At 29.5% G+C, this 18,374-nt stretch overlaps 1 protein-coding gene across 28 annotated transcripts in view; it reads left to right on the top strand.

Annotated features, from left to right (window-relative positions):
* Positions 1–18,374, top strand: part of LOC145277622 (uncharacterized) — a 166,580-nt gene that overhangs the window by 134,824 nt on the left and 13,382 nt on the right. For 15 of the 28 annotated variants that reach the window (XR_013868173.1, XR_013868170.1, XR_013868181.1 and 12 more), the window contains 2 exons: positions 935–1,140; positions 8,040–8,118. Coding sequence is in view for 12 of the 28 variants with exons in the window: in XM_080129162.1 (XP_079985288.1) it covers positions 935–1,140; positions 8,040–8,118 (285 nt within the window). In the remaining 16 variants the exon portion in view is untranslated. The remainder of the gene's footprint in view (positions 1–934; positions 1,141–8,039; positions 8,119–18,374) is intronic. The other 13 variants (XR_013868180.1, XR_013868175.1, XR_013868184.1 and 10 more) reach the window with 1 other exon arrangement.

The raw sequence follows: 18,374 nt of genomic DNA, 5'->3' as shown, positions 1-18,374 counted from the left end.
GCATTTTGTTTATCTCTTTTTACCGAACAAAATATGGAAGCCCGTAGGTTACCAAAAGAACATTCAGTAAAACCGTATTTCGTATTTAATATAAAAATGTTTGTAAAATTATTAATCATTAAACTATGTAAATCTTAAAACCTAACAAAATTATAACAACAATTAATTATTAATTGCAGTTTGAAGAAAATAAACAAAGGTTTTTAAAAAATCATTAAGTCGCTTCTGCTTTTCCATAGTTCGTATAGTACACACAAATCTGACGTCACGAAAACATGCGGTCCAATCTTCACAATCGTTTGGCAGTCCCTAACTTTCTTTATTTTCGATTGCTCAGTTCCTTCTCTTCTCCAAATAGAATCATTTACATCTGAAAAAGACAAATCGATGAACCGAAAAATAATGAAAAGTGGGAAAGGGTTGACATTTTACAGTGAAAACTGGATGAATAATATCTAAAATTTAAGTAAAAAATTCTTCATTCGCCACAAACTGGCGCAGATTTCCTTAAGCGGGCAGGACGTTATTTTTGTTTTTACTTTTTATGGGTTTATTTTAAAGGGAAATAACTCTGACTTTTCTTTTTTTTTTTTTTTTTTTTTTTTTTTTTTAAATCCTATGGTTACTTCTCTTATGCTGACGGATAAAGAGATAAGTTTTAACAGAACTATGTGATACTTTTAACCTGGGCAATATATATATATATATATATATATATATATATATATATATATATATATATATATAATGAGTTTTTGTTAATCTGTTCAGTGCTTTTTATCTGTTCATTAAAAATTAAAGCTGAAGCATTGTAATGATTTTGTTTAAAAATCTAAATCACTTTCGCTAATTTCCAATTAACCCGATTGAAAATATTTTCGTTTTTCTATTTCTTGTGAATATATTGCACATTGCTTCTTTCTTTCCATTGCAGTACCGAGTGGAGAGTCATCTTGAGCCAGACGATTTGATCCATAAGCCGTCCACTTATGGAACAATGCGTGATCAAGTGCGAGGCGTTCAGGACAAATTAGACCGTCATCGGCAGTTGCTTGATAGGTACCGTGAGACGGATTTGCCCGCGGCTTATGACCCCATCGCTCATAGGAGGCACCCTGTTTTGGGAGAACGGATAATCTCGTATGTGGTTACATTGCATAAAAAGGAAATATGATTTCCTCTCTTTCGCTGTGCCTGCACTGGTGTTTTGTGGTTTGCAATTTACTTTTGATATGTATTCTTAAAAGTGTAGTGTAGAATTCAGATCGACACACTGACATTGGTGGGTCGATGAGATAGGTTGGTAGATTTCCCCGTCTATTATATACCATGTGTGATCGTCAACCTTGTGGTCTTTTTTTATCATTTTATATTTATATATATATATATATATATATATATATATATATATATATATCGCTAATTTATTTTGTCGAAAATTCAGTAAAAGAAAATAGATTTTTTTTAGATTAGCTTTATAGGCACCTGATAATCACAGCATATGAATCCGAAGATTCTATTGTTGACATTGGTTTCCCCGATATTTTTCTAGTCAGAATTCTTTCTAGAAAGACATTGGGTATTTACAGGAGGGACCATGTGAAGGTTACCAACATCCTAAGTGAAAGTGATTTTTGCAAAACAAACTGGATTCGAATTTGGAACACCCAGGTCGTCAGTCCGGGTCGTTAACCGCTGCCGCCTACCAGGCTCATAATAAAATCTTCTCAGTTATAACAGATTAGAAGCCTTAAATGTCGGCATTTGATATTTTAAAACTATTTTAAATCTGATATTGAAAACCTATTGCTGATAAAACAATCCTAAACTAAATTCCTTGTGTAACATTATTTATTTACAATATATTTAAAGGGTCCACTTTACAATATGTTTAAAGGATCCACTTTACAATATGTTTAAAGGGTCCACTTTACAATATGTTTAAAGGGTCCACTTTACAATATATTTAAAGGGTCCACTTTCATCAGAGAATGTTTTATGCCAGCGATATTAAAGTTGAATGAAAAAGTTGTTTTAATATCGAAGTTGAGCAAAGTCAATTTTGAAAACCTATTTTGGAGGCTGAATTAAAATATCAAAAGGTGCCAATATGAACAATAAAACAAGTGAACATGATCGAAATGAGTTCGCTTTAGCCTGGCACAAGGCAATGGACATCTTTTTTGTTACAAAACTTCTTATACTATAAAAAATTTCTAATGACACTGCGATGGCAGGTAGATCTCTGATGTCAAAATGAGAACCAATTTTCAAAATTTTCATTAATTTTGTCATGAATAAGTGAGCATTTTCAACATTTTAATGATTTCATTATATATATATATATAATTTTTAATAGCAAAAACGAAACGCATTCTGTTAAATGGTACCAAACATTTTACAATTTTATTTGTTCTTGGACCCCTTTCATAAAGAAATACCAAATCCGGTCTCACAGAATTTTTGCACGTTTTGTAGTGAATAGCAATATATTTTTTTAATTCTGAAAACTGATTTAAAAAGAAAAAAAAAACTAAAATGTCCGGTTAAAATAACTTTACCCAAAATTAAAATATATTTTCGTTTTAGTACGTATTTTAAATATTAACTAAAATGTTTTGTTTATTTGAAAAAATAATTGCGTGATTTTTTTTTTCTTCTGATTTTTTTTTTTTTTTTTGCTGTGATTACGAATTTTATATTACTAACCAAGGGCAATAACTCTGGCAAACAAATTGGATTTGCTGATGACCCTCCCCCACAAGAAGATTCTTGTCTCGTCATCGAGTAATGGTTATCTTAGTCGTTCTTACAGTGAATTGAATCTTCACTGAATACTTCACACCCCTGTTCTTGTATCAAACTAAGTGAAATAATTTCCAGAACTGCCCTAAAAAAATATAAATTAGTTTAACGTCACACAGTTTGACTATTGACTGACTAGCGGATTTTTGCTTCTAATTGACTTACAAACTGTGTCAATAAATAAACGATTGACAGGCATTGTCAGAAGATTTAAATAAAATACACAATGACGCTTCTCAAATAATCACAAAAAAAGATATTCAACTTAAAAATAACATTCAAAATAAAAATAGGAATTGATATAGATCGTTTTCTTTCAAATAATAAAACTACTATGGATCAATTATAAATCTAATATAAGATTTCACAGAATCAAATATATACATACACATAATACGAAGACTTTTATATTTAAATCTATAAACATGACGACTTAAAATTGTCGATAGTCTAAATGTAATAAAAAATAAATAATAGTTTTCCTAACTTTTCCGGCAATCACTTATTTCAGCTTTATGCCCTAAACTTAAACATTTTGCCAAATAACTTTCACTCGCATGTCACACGAAAAAAACCGAGCAGAGAGTTGCACTGAAGTTCTGAACTTGCATTTTAAAATTTTGCTTGAAAAATATTTTTTTTAAAAATTACAAAGTTTAAATTTCTCACCACATGAACAATTTTCACAGAATTAAAAAAAAAAAAAAAAAATGCCATTACCACAGTTTTTGCTAAAGTAAATTATTTTGTGCATGCCGGTAAGTCTTGTGTGCTGCTCTGGTGATTTTTGTAGAATTTCCAAAGAGTTGTGAGGGCTGTATTAATTAGTTTTTATTTTGTTTTTATTCTAGGAAAATTATTTGAAAAAATAAATAAATACACGGATAAACGTTTTCATAACATAAGCTATGTCATTTATGGATAAGTATTAGTCTAGAACTGTAACTTTACTTTGTGTGTGTGTGTATATATATATATATATATATATATATATATATATATATATATATATATACACATATATATATATATATATATATATATATATGACAGATAAAGAAAGAGAATGAAAGCCTTTGTTCAATCTCGAAAGACAATGGATATCCCTATAAGCGTAGCTTTGCATGAAATTGTGAGGTAAAGGTTGTTCAATCCCCAACCTCTCCTGAATCTGCATTGCTTGAGTCCAGTGGCAAGAAGTCCAGGATGACTGGAAACAATGCTGAGATAAGTAATATATATATATTAGTTATCCAGAGACTCGTGTCTCATCTCTATGATTCTTCAGTGTGGTTAGATGTATCTAAGTTCAAAACTTGGGCCCCAGTTGTTGGCATTCAGTGCTTTAACAGTTACTTAGAAGTGGGAGAAATTGTATTGTATTTAAATGATACTTTTCATTTATTTACATTTTTTTCCGATAGTGATAACTGAAAATACTCATCGTTTTACAGAAGAGTAGTGATTTTATGCTAAATGGAAACGACCATTTCTTCCACCAGAGTGTTCTGCTCATATATGAGAAATGTTGAAATAATGGAAATAAAATTAAAAAATTAATAAAATTTATTAAAGCATTAAGTGTTCAAGCAAGAAAAAAAAAAAAGGCAAAAAACTGACCCTTAATCCATGGATTTCCAAAACTAAGCTCTTCTCATCATCAGAAGAAGAATAAAATAACAAATTACTGGTTAGCATAAATTTGAAAATTTAAAAACAAAAGAATTTTTTTGCCATCTGTTAAAAAGGGAAGAATTTCAAAAAAAGTTTCGAAATTGAGTAGAAAAGGATTGTATTGGTGCAAATATTCAAATTGTTGGAATAAAATTGTGCAAATATTCAAAATGGTGGAATAAAATTGTGCGATTTCAAAATGGTGGAATAAAATCATTCAACAAGGTGCATGAATCCAACAGAGTTAAATTGGCATTTGACTCTGCGAACATTGAAATGGTTGATAAATCCAAAGCAAGAAATCTGAATAGTGACGCGAATGATTCCAATAAAATCTAAATCCAAAAGTCTCTAGAAGATCAATATATGGATCGGAACATCGTGTCACAAATAAAGCTTACTAAGCGTGCAGATTCAAATGTGTAATGAAAGTGTTCAACAGATGAATTAAAATCACTTGAAAAATCAATAAAGATAAATTTGTAAATTTTCCACTTTTATTTCCATAATTTCAACATGCTCTATCTACAATATTGAGCAACGTCTTATTAAAATAGAATCTAATATAAGATATTTATTTTTAGATTAAACTAAAATAGTTTGAGAAATCTAAAAACGATTTGATTGTTTATTTTTTCGGCAGGTTTGAAAGTTTCAAAAGAGGAAGTTTTGCAAACCGTTTGATCAACCGTGTCAAACAATCTGTGCTTTTCTTTTTGGCTCTCAAAAAAAAAGTTATCCTTTCTCCCAATCAGCAAGAATCAATTTGATCCACCTGAAATATTTACCATTTTCAATAAGTCTTGTATTCTTGTCTCATAAATTTCGTCCTCTCAACAATTTTTTCTTTTGTCATCTTTTTCCTCGTCGAAATCGTTTTTTTTAGAAAATCTCATTCAAAATCTAAATTTAACAAAACAAATAACTGATCTCACCGTTTTACTAACAATTTTTCAAATGCAGTGAAACTTTTTGGTTAAAATGCAATTTCTTCAAATTTATTTGAACCTGAATTCAGTAGAAAATGTTTTTCAAACAAAAACGAATGTAAAGTTTATGGAACCAATTCTCAAATAATACAAAAAAGTTCTCATAATAAATCATTCTCAGAAAAATTATTCCACATTTCTAAAATCAATCTTTCATCACCGGCCAGTGTCTGGTTGGTGCAGATCATAATAAAGAGCCCAGGACTCTCTGTTGTGTTCACTATATATGACAACCATACTGGTCCACATTCAAACTTGTAAAATTAACTAAAATACAACTTGATAAGAGAATAAAATATGATGGGCAAAGTGTAGTATCTGTTCAGATGTTACACCTCTCCTTTTCTGTTTTCGGTTAGTGAAGAAGAAATCCTTCCAGACCGAGGGAATTTTTATTTTATCACAATCCAGGGTGCATCTTTTGAGGTTGCTAGATATTTCCTCATATTAAAAACCGACTCAGCCCTCACTGGGAGGCAAACAAATAAAGGGGATATTATTTTCTTTTCCCCTTTGAAAGTTGAACTTTGTGTTGTTGTTGTTGTTGAGCATCATTCATGATGATGATGATGATGATTGTGTTGGCATTTGTTTTCTCAATATATTTCTATTATAAATTCTTTGCTAGAAAGATATCGGGTATTTACAGGAGGGATGAGGGTTGACAACGTCCCTAAATGAAACTGTTTCTGCTGACTGAACTGGATTCAAACTTGGCATGCTCAAGTTTTCAGTCTGTGTCCTTAGCTACTCAGTCACCGTCACTTTCCTATTTGTGCTGTTGAAATTTCACCCAATTAGGTTTGTATTTTTAGAAATATATGGGATGAGAAATGAAGATGATAATAGCAGGGAAAAAACATAAAGACAACTGAGGAAATTGAAGTATTTTTATATGTGAAAAAGAACGAGCAAGAGGAAGATGTTTTGTTGCAAGTAACTGATATTGCAGTACTTGTGTGTGTATGTGTGTGTATATATATATATATATATATATATATATGTCATCGTCGATTTCGACGGACGAGCAAGAAGAAGAAGAAGAATATATATATATATATATATATATATATATATATATATATATATATATATAATTATTTACTATAATAATTATTCCTTAGTCAAGCAACGTCGCAGCTCACAAGCCACGAAAACAAACAAACCAGAAGTCCAAAACTTGAGTCTCATCCTCATTTAATTTGATCATTTGAACACATCCGAACTCTGGACTTGAAACCCGAATCTCTTGCATTCGAATCCCAAGTTCGGATGTGTTCAATTGATGAATCCGAATAAGGGTGAAACTCGAGTCTTGGACTTCCGGTTTGTTGGCTTTCATGACTTGTGATGTGCTTGGCCGTGGAAATAATTATATTTACCTCTCACCTTTTTTAATATATATATATATATATATATATATATATATATATATATATATATATATATAAGAAATTTAAGAAAGCTAAATGATATGATAAATGATATATACTTTTTATTTCATTAAAAAATATTTATTTACCTTTTTAAAGATATGAAGCAAGCTTTTGTTATGATTGAGGCATTTTTAAGCGATTTCCTTTTATTAATCATTTTTTCCTCTTTGAGATGTAAAAATCTCTCTGGGTAGTAACCCGTTAGGATGTTAAAACTTTAGAGTTTTAAGTCTCTTTAAGTGCAAGCATGGGGACTACATGACAATGTTATTAGAAATAGGTTAGCACTTTTTTTTCTTTTCTTTTTTTTTTAAATATTATCATGAAATGAATATTAAAATTTGAAATTTAAGAAAGCCAAAGCGATATATACTTCTTTCTTAAAAAGAAATATGAAGGGGAACAAATTTCAGGATGTTTTTTTTGTGCTTAACCTTTGCAACCCTGCCTGGCCGATATATCGACCCTACCAATATAGCTAAAAAGACGACATGGCTGATATTTCGGCCGTCTAATAATACGTTATCAAACAATTTTGCTTATCAGCTATTGTCTTTTTCGCTAATTATTGCTTAATTGAATCAGGGTCCAAACGGTTAAACATGGATTGTAAAAAGATTGGGAGCTGGAAAGAAATTGATCTTTTTGTTATTTTCATATTGTATGGTCATCCGTGTTTAGTTGTAGAATGTTTAAAATAAAAAGTGCAATTTCATTCTCTCTCTCTCTCTCCCCTCAAAACGGGTTAATGATCATTTTAATACAGAAGTTTCACTGTATAAATATTTGAATTGATCATTTAAAGGATTCTGTTCAGCATGTTAACATTATTGATGATTGAATGCAATTTACTGGCATTTTTCTTTCTTTTTTTCTTTCCCACTTTTCACCTTTGTTTTTGTTTGTTCTTTTCTGTCTTTCATCTTCCATGTTTAAGTAAAACCATTATTCACACCAGCTTTCAAAGGCAGCACCTTCACAGCAAATAAAAAAAAAATACACACAAAAATACAAAGTTGGCTGCAGCACTTTCCATAACTGACCTTCAACGGTGAAATTTTATTTTTTATTTTTCTTAAATTTGAATTTTTTTTTTTTTTTTTTTCGAAATGTTTAAACCTTAAAGTTTTTCCAGGCATGCTGATCGAGTCGTCCCTGACGTTGGATTTGTCGATAGTCATGCTGCAGGAGGAAATCTTTCAGCTGGACGCACGGTAGGGCCATCGAAATTTCGATTACCTCCACCCTTTCGTTTTATGCCTTTCCATATTGCATGCAAAGAAACAATATGGTTACATTAAATTATCATCAAAAGCTTTTCCCCACAAATTAAGATCTTCTTTTTAATACGAAATATTTGAAAATATTCAAGATCAAAATTTTCTTAAAACAAATCATGCTACAATTCAATTATTAAATAAATATACTAGTGATTTACTTATATATTTAGTGCATATACTATACAATAATATATCAAGTAGTCATTGATACTTATGGTTTCAGAAGGTACGTGAAATTTTGCTTGCTAGGCTAAACAATCCTATTTTTAAACCGTTCCCCGATTAATGGCTTAATGATGAATATTAAGGACTATGGAACCAGTGTTGCTATCTAAGAATTTAGAAAGTCTGCTAGATGGGAAGCAAAAATTCTCTAGCAAAATACTGTTTTAATTTTTAATACTATACATAAAAATATTACAACTATTGTACAAATCATTTCGTGTTTTCTATACATATTTTTAATTTAAATGGTATTTAAATTGTTATTTGTCATTTTAATGATATTTATATATATGACCCATGTTCCTGACAATATATTTTAATGTTTTTTTAGGATGGAATCTATTTATATAAAATTTATTGTTGACTAGTTTTTGACCTTGAAGTGGTATTTTTACGTCCTTAGTTTAGTTTGTTTCATACTTTGTCTGGGACGATTTCATTAAAAACAATGTACAAACAACAACAAAATTTATTTTTAAAAATACAAAAACAAAAATTAAATTTAATAAAAAAAATAAAGAGACGTAATTCATGATTTAAGTTATGAGTTGGATTAAACAAGAAATGTAAAGTTTTACAGGAGATTTATAATGATCGTGGTGGATTGAGGTTTATTGGTGTGAGAAATCGCGAGGATATTTTTTAATTATTATAGAATTAGTGTTGTAATCTAAAATTTTAAAAACCTGCTAGATTACAACAAATATCTAGAAAAATATGTAGATTTTAAAATTGGAATTTGTAAATAAAAATTAAAATCAACTTAGTTTTAACGATATACATTATCAGATCTAAAAAAAATTTTTTTTCTTTTCCTTCCTCTTTGTGTCACTATATTTTAACTGTTTATGCCCTATATAAAAATATTACAAATATGCATAATATTTCGTGTTTTTTATACATATTTTAATTTGATGCTATTTAAATTTTTATTTATCCCCTTAGTATTATTAATATTTGATTTAAATGTTAAACAAGGGACATAAATTATGGATCTGATTAAAGTTTACCAAAAGATTTCTAAAAACCGTGGTAGATTAAGGTTTATTGAGTGGGAGAATCCTGAATATATATATTTTTTTAATTTTGACATTTTTATTGAAATGTGCAGCTATTATTATTACTGTATATATCATACACTGAAGATAAGCTTTAAAAATCGTCTCATATGGTGACTACAGAGGAAATGAATATTAGAAAGTAGGTTAATTGAATTCTGAAATAACGATTACGTGAGTGGCAAATGAAATCTCCATATATATATATATATATATATATATAACGCTAGCTGCTATATCTAGATATTTTACTAGCTAGATTCTTAACAAAATCTAAAAAAAACCCTCAAAAACTGCTAAATTAGCAACACTGAAGAATGATTATGATTTTAAAATAATAATAATAACAGATAAATTTTAAAAAATTTACAAATTGAATATAAAAATGAATTTCTTTTTGTGTTATTTTTAAAATCACAAACTTTCTTAACTTCAAATCAGTGAAGAGTTACAGTCTTTAATATTCTCCATTAACTCAATGACTGGGTATTTATTTCTCTCCCACAGTCAGAAAACGTGACACAAGGATCAGAAAGTGGGAGTGACGAACCAATGCTGCAGAGAAAGAGCACTCTGGCCTGTAAAAAATGCCTGAGCAGCTCAGTTGTCATTCCTTGTGAGAAGGGTCTCAGATGATTAGCAATAAACTAACCCCTTTTTCTAAATAGGAAAAGGCAAAGCTTGAGAGTTCAGCTCCTAAAACTGCACAAGATCAGCAATACACCATAGTCGACAGAGAAAAAGCCATTACAAGAATAGCATAGACTCTATTGGCTGTGGGACAGCCTGCATCAGTGCCACTGGCTAACTGATGAACAGATTAAATGTGCCAATATGCAAGGTTCTCTATACCCACAGAAACAACAGGTATCAATGGCTAATCAAAATATTATTGTATAGTATCATATGCAATAAATATATTATGCTCTTACAAACGTTAATTACAAATGCAGACTATATATATATATATATATATATATATATGGGAAAATATGTTTATTCAATTATATTTCACCCTTTATTTATACCAATTCTTTAATTTATGAAGCTCAATGTAACCACAGAACATATATAAATAAACTAAAGGATAAACTAAAGGACAAATTAAAGCAATTAATTAAAGGATAAATTAAAGGATTGGTATGAATATAAAACTTTTGTCGTATATATAAATCACAAGAAATGTTGGCAAATATACATAGGAAAAGCAATATACACTTTCTTTAAAAGTCAATTTAGAAAATTAATCTGTGGCCTCCATTTAAACATAAACCTCACCAGTTGTCTCAAATATGCATATAAAATTGAAATATATTTTTTTTCGACATTTTAACCATTTTTATTTTGCAGAGAAAAAAATGTGATGTCTTTAAAAATTCTTGATAAATTATGATTTTACTTGTATTTTATGCAGACTTGTTGATAGTTTAGTCAAGTATTCTCTTAAGTTTTTGTAAAAAAAACAAACAAGCATTTTTAAAAATATATAAGAGAAGCTATACCTATCCAGTGTTGTCCGGGATACAGTGAAATCACTCTAACTTTGAATTTTTAAAAAGCTGTTTGCACATTTTTAAAAATTAAACAAAAAGAAATAAAAATTTTAGTTGTAAGGGAGAAAACTCCTTTTATATACAATAAAAATGTGAGTTATTCTCCTTGTTGATTTGGCTTTTTTTTTTTTTTAGGTTATAATTGAAAAATGTTTCCGTTATCAGGCATCCGTACAGGGATAGATATTTTTATAACAAACCGTAGCAAAGTATGTTATCACGGTGCCAATGTATGGTGCCTCCATTCAGTCTCAAGAGACAATGGGCGTACCTGTAATAGTAGCTGTGTATGTAATTGTATGGCATGGGCTGCGTAATCTCAAACCACACCTCTCCTGAATCAGCACTGCTTGGGTTCAATAGAGGTCCAAGACTGACTGGAAACAATGTCAAGATAAGCGGAGAGCACATACAGAACCTGGAATTCTTGAATGTCACCCATTTTAGTAATCAGCAGGCTCAATGTTGCTTAACTTTGGTGATCTGTTGGGAACTGGTGTGTTAACATGATTATGCTGTATATAGTACAGTAATAACGAATGAAAATTGGCTAGTCGAAATCAAAGTTTGATATGAAAGCGGAAATTTTATTTAGGTTTAATTTCTAAACTCTTATGAGATAACTTTATATGTTTGAAGATTTTTTAAGTGTATTTTTCACTTTCAAAAAGAAGATAATTTTGTTTTCAAAAAAATTCTTTGACCATTTTAATGTTTAATCAACAAAAGATACAGCTTGTGATGTAGCTAACCAGGATTTTTTATGGCTACACTTATAAGGTAAAAAAATATTTATATTCCCTTCATTAATCAGCTTGAATATTAAACCTAAGTTTGATTTCACCTCCTGTTTCAAATGACGAACAAGATCCTAAATGCATGTACAGATCAAAAATGGTAGCCATTTATGAATTCATTTCTGAAATATGAAAAAATTATTAAAAAAAACTTGGATACTTGGTCTAATCATGGCTTCTGTTTAGTCTTGAGAAATAATGGATGCCCGGTGAGGCTGTTTGCCTGTGTGATTATGAAACAAGGGTTGCGTAATCCTAATCACACCTCCTCTTAAATCAACACTGTTTGATTCCAATGGCAAGGAGAAATCCAGAACGAGTGGAAACTGTTGAAATATGCAGAGAACACATACAGCACCTGGTATTCCCAAATGGTCACCCATTTTAGTACTGACCTGCTTAATTTCAGTGTCTAATGGGAATCAGTGTGTTAGCCATAATTATGTCATATGTAAAAATACATTTATCTAACAATAACAAGAGTCTGCACAAAATACAATTAAAATTGTATTATTTTTTTATACAAAGGTTTATGACAAAAAGAATGAAATATTGATAGAAAACTATGGAATATGTTCAAATTTTATGTATAAAAATATTTTCTTAAACACAATGTATCTACACAGCATTATCCAGGGGTCTTTAATTTCATTTTTATTTGATTAGTTTTTTTTTTTAATGTTTTTTTTTTTTTTTTTTTTTTTTTTTTTTTTAAAGTAAATAGGAGTTTGAAAATTAATTTTAATTATTATGCTAACTCTTTATCATTAAATATTCATAAAACTATAGATAATTTTGTTGTTTGTTTAATCTATAGTTATAAAATTATTGAATGCAAATAACTTCTAAAACTTTCAATCTTTAAATATATAAAGATTTGTTAAGAATTTTAAAGCCGGAAATGACTTTTTATTTGACAGTTTGAATGCTTCTAAATTTCTTTCAAATTTAGAAAGTTAATAAAGTACTATTTTTTCAAACTATTAACAAAAGATTAAAATGCATTTAAAATTTGTAAAAAAATAAATGTAAGAAAAGAATTTCCCCCTTTTTTTTTTTTTTTTTTTTTTAAATGAAATTGAACCCAATTTCTCCTCATCACAACAAAAACGCAAATCAAATCCAAAACAAAAATGATTTTTACTTGAAGATGAAAAACATCAGAACATAATTGTATTTATGACCAAATATTTTTAACGAATTTCCTAAGCATTTTTTTTTTATTTTTCACTTCCAAATAAATTTCTCTTATATAAAAGCAAATATATAAACATTTTAAAACAAACATCTTTTTATATCATTAAAAACATTTTCAGTAGGCTTTCATCAAATTCCATAATACTTATGTTTTATGCCGCGGTCATTAAAAACCTTTACCAGATGTTCTGTGATAATTTCAAATTCTTAAACGTATCTCATTTCCATGTTGGCTTTATATTTATTTCAAAAACTGCTTCTTGTCCGCCATAGCTCGTCAATATTTGAATCATCATAATTTTAATAATACTATTATTGTTTTTTTTTTGTTTTTTTTTTAAATTAAATTTCTTTGTCATATGTCGATGTAGCTTGTTGATGTTTCTTTGTGATTAAAAGTCCCGATGTCCGTCTGAATGTTACAATCCAAATTCTTACTAAACCAATGTCTCCTTTCAGGTGAACGAGAGGAGATGCATGATTCATGTCTGCTAAACCCCATGTACACACAGCTTCTCAGTGCGCACTGTACGCAGCGATAGACATGCAACAATAGAAAATTATTATTTTTTTTTTTAAATGCATGGGTGAAAAAAATAACTTTCACTTGCTTTTTGCTCTAGCTTCGCTCAGCATTTTAATCGAAATTGCACTTTCATACAACAAAGCAAATCTAGAAACCGCATCATTTATCAGAAAATTTGGCCATCATTTAATTTCTGTAGACTACATAGATTCCAGGAAAAAAGAAAAAAAAATCAAGACAAAACAATCTGTGTGGGATTGTAATTTGAAAAGTTTAAGTAGAAGATGTTTGATCACATTTTTGAAAACATGATTTCATAAAGTTAATTCTGAAAATTTTAGAAAACCAAAAATGTTACAAAATATTTTATTCAATGATTAAAATCATTTTGTTTTTTCTTCTGGGACTTTCGGTGTAAGACATCTTTTTCAAAGAAGACTGTCAGTTTTTCATTTATCTGGAGGTATTAACCCTGAGGGGATCAGCCCCTTGTGGAGAGAGAAATGGATATGTCTGGTGTTATTTACGCTTGTTATGAGTCTAAAGTCGGTGTGTATGTTTGCGTGGCTGGCACGAATTTTAAATAGAAGTTTGGTCATATTTTTGAAAACATTATTTTGTAAGATTCATTTAAAAATTTTAGAAAACCAAATAATATAATAAAATATTAATATGAAATATGTAAGTTTATTTTAAGTAAGTAAAAAAAAAGAAGTTTATTTTAAGTAAGTAAAAAATATGTATATTAATTTTTTTTGTGGACTGTTATTCTCATCTTCCTAGCTGTTGTTGGGACATGACGGGATAAGAAGGCAGAATCTTATAACTGTACCACCAGCAAATACTACGTTCGATAGTTGTTGTCTCAACCACGTTTTGGCCGAGTAATCCTCTGGCCTGATTTGGGTAGGATTGAAACCACTATCCTCAGGCAATGCTCACCTATCCTATCGCAGTAAACCACCTGAAGAAGGCCGGAGGATAAGTTGGCCAAAACGTGGTGAAATAACAACAAAAACTATAAAGATGAGGATAACAGTCCACAAAAAACTGAATACACAAATTATGAAGACTCATCTCAAAGGATTTAAAAAAAAAATAAATAAATAAAAATAATAGACAAGTAAAACATTTATTTAATTTTATTTCAAGTAAAAAAAAACATTTATGTCAGTGAGGTTCAAATTCAAAAAGCTCTACCTCTAAGAATGGCATGCTAACTGATTGAGCCACCAAACAAATCAAATTTCTTTCTCTCAGTTGAATTTTGATTAAAATCAGAACAGGCAGAACTCTTTGTCCTCCTCCTCTTTCTCTTGTGCACGCTATACTTTATCTTTTGCACTGTCACCCAAGACAACAAAAGAAATAAGAAAAAGAAATCCAAAAGGACAAATTAAGATTTCCTTTTTTTTTTTCTTTTTCACCAAAGATTAGAAAAAAATATCTATTTATACATAGAGATAGACATGAAATCATTATTCGATTTAATAAATCATATTTAACAATTGAAATATTTCAATTTTTATAAAATTCCTATTTGTCTTATAAATAAAAGCCAGTTCTCCTCTCTATTTTCATGATTAATAGCTTTCTTAACCAAAGGCACAGACATAAGTCGATTTTATTAGATTAGGGGCAAATATGGGTTCATGCTGTTAAAGAAAAAAATATTTATTTTGAATCGATTTTATCAATTTTTTTTTTTTTTTATTAAATCATGATCAATATTTTATGTTAGTTGTTAATAAATAAAGGCAGAGTTTTACTCTCACACTCAGAAGTCCTAATACTGCCACACAAATCACTGGATACTAATTTACTAAAGACTGCCTTTATTAAATATTATCTTAGACTCGATGTACTTAACCAGCGTTGCCCGGGAGTCTTTAATTTCATTTTTATTTCACATATTATTATTATTACTATTTTGAATGTTTCTTTTTGAGTAAATAGGATTATTGAAATCAATTTTAATTATTATAATATCGTTTTATCATTAAATTATAAACTATAGCTAAATATGTTAAATTAATGTCGCTATTTAGAAAATGATTAGATGTAAACAACTTCCAAAACTTTCAATGCATGAGGATTTACAACGAATTTTAAAGCCAGAAAATGATTTTCTATTAGATAGTTTAAATGCTTCCAAATTTCTTTCAAACTTAAGTTTACAGAGTAATAGGTTTTGTTTTTCAAACTATTAATGAAAGATTAAAATGTCTAACCTGAGAAACCGAAATGCATTCTGGTGGATTGGGTTATGCAATTATTTCTTAAAATAGAATTTTTTTAATCAATTCGTTTTAATATTTCATGCAATTGCCTATATTATTTCAATAATATATATATATATATATTAGTCATCGACATACACTACTGTTTCGTTGTATCACAACTCCTCAGTTCGGTTAGACCTGCAACATATATATATATTTCAAGTGAAATTAATTTCAGTTTACAAATTGGATAATTTTGCAAACTTAAAGCAAATATAAAATGCAATATATATTTATATGACAATCTCATTCATTGAAACTCCATGGAATAAGGAAAAAATGTTTAATTTGTTTATTTGAATTCAAATTCTGTAAATTAAAATTTACAATAAATTTATTATTTATAAATTTGTTGTAAATTTTAGTTTACAGAATATAGTTTCCTATTTTCTTATATACAATGAAAATAATGCTGTTAAGTCATGTAAAAGCAAAGATATAACTGTCACGCACACAAAGATATAACTTTTATTAATATAGATAGCTATGAGATGAAACATTTGTGTCTAATCTTTTTATTTATCATAATTTCATGTGCTTTCCATTAGAAGCATTATAATCACCACTTTAATGATAATAACTGTTGAAAATGTATTTTTTTAATACAGAGAAATTAATATTACTAATGTTTCATATGTACCAAAAAAAAAAAAAATGTTAACAATTTGAAAAATGAAGGGTATGTTAATATGGCTGGATTTTATTTTGTCATAGTTTTCTTTATGAGGATTGATAATTTGGATTATTCAAATTTCAATTTCCATCTTGGATCTTATTTTCACAAAGTATCTTTTCGAACTCTGGAATCTTTATGTTGGTGTTGGTGTTGGAAAAACTTTGAAATATTTATTTGCACAAATATAAAAACACATTACGAACAAATTAGGCACACGAGCATTTAAAAGTGTGGGGATGATAGGTGTTGTTGGTCATTCTTGGTCTTCAATACTTAAAATTGTCTATCCCACTCTTGACTAGAAATATTTCCGTTACCACAATACCACATTCACTCCAGGGGCTGTCCTACTTAAGATAAACCCAAATTCGAAAAAGTTTTATTGAATTATTTACAGTAATAACATTTCATTGGCAAAAGAATGGGAATAAACAAGAAACAACAAAAGTTGGTTTGTAAGGCCCTTTCTACCCTTTCTAACTCATAGAAAGGGTTGGGAGGGCCTTAACTTTGATCTGAAGTTTTTATTTAAAGTTCATCTATTCCCAAACTAGAAACGATGCATCTGAAGAAGTTTGGAGGCTCCATTGGCTGAAATGACAATAGCAGTCGGAATAATCCAAATAAGATTTGATCCTCTACCCATAATAAGAGGCCCTTTAGCTCAAACAACAGAACAGCTGGTATGTTTTCAATCCAAACCGCTTGGCATTTCTGGAGCAATTTTTAATGTTTTCCAAACAAAATTTAGCAAAGAGAATCTACCGAAATAGAAAAATAACAAAACAAAAAAAAAAAAGTTGTGGAAGACAAAAATTGTTCCCTCAATTTTTCAGCACGTGAAATCATTTACAACAGTACTCTACCCAAAGAAAGAGACTTAAGATTTGTAATCATCCACAAACTGTTTTGCTGTATCACAGCTTTTCAGTGCGGCTAGACTAACACCTACTGGTGCCCATAAACAACTTCCTCAAATGTGTATTTATTTAAAAATTTGACCACTGCTATACTCAATTTGTTCGCTTATTTACAAAAAGTTTTGCATTATATCAAGCAAGCAGTGGATGAAATCTCTTACAATAGTGCTCTACCCAAGTAGAGGGACTTAAAATACTAATCACTGCGTTCCAATGTGGTTAGATTAGCACTCATCCAGAACCCAAGTTCGAACTTACAACCATAAAGTTGATCGTCAACAATTCTACTCTCTGGCCTATGGGATCAGTGCCCACAAACAACCTCCTCAAATATCTATTTATTTAAGCATGTGACTGTGACTATTTACAGTACCCGATTTCTTTGTTTATTAACAAAGAGCTTTGCATTATGCCAAGCAGGCAGTGGGTGCAATCGCTTACGACAGTGCTCTACCCAAGGAGGGGGGGGGCTTAAAATATATAAGGTTAGCGTAAAAGAACTCCAGCACGATTATTAAGAAAATTTCAAAAGTAAGAGCGTGATATTTATTTATCAGAAAAAAAACAAACATTGGATATGAAATCGACGTTACCAAACAAAAAGGACCAATATCTGGTTTCCTATGTTGGACTCTCTTCAACCTCTGTTTATCTGTCTGCTCAGAGACGCCATTTTCATGGAAAAAGACATAAATGGAGGCTGAAGGCAGTTTAACATAGGCAATCAGATATTAGTCCCTTCTGTTTGAATTTGAAACTGACGGTGCCAATGTTTTCTGATATTATGCAACACATAAACATAATATATATGGATAGATAAATATAGACATATTTCATGAATGAGGTAGCAAAATTAATCTGGAGCAAGAAACTAGATTCGGTATCCGGAACGTTTTTGTTCTTGCTTTTTAAGGGAGGTGATATTTGATCAACACTGTTGGAAGCAATAATTTAAC

The sequence above is a fragment of the Euprymna scolopes genome, chromosome 6, assembly GCF_053919585.1.
Source record: "Euprymna scolopes isolate OS-2025 chromosome 6, ASM5391958v1, whole genome shotgun sequence".
NCBI lineage: Eukaryota > Metazoa > Mollusca > Cephalopoda > Sepiida > Sepiolidae > Euprymna > Euprymna scolopes.
Note: the sequence above shows the minus strand (reverse complement) of the source record. Positions and strands in the feature narration are given on the sequence as shown.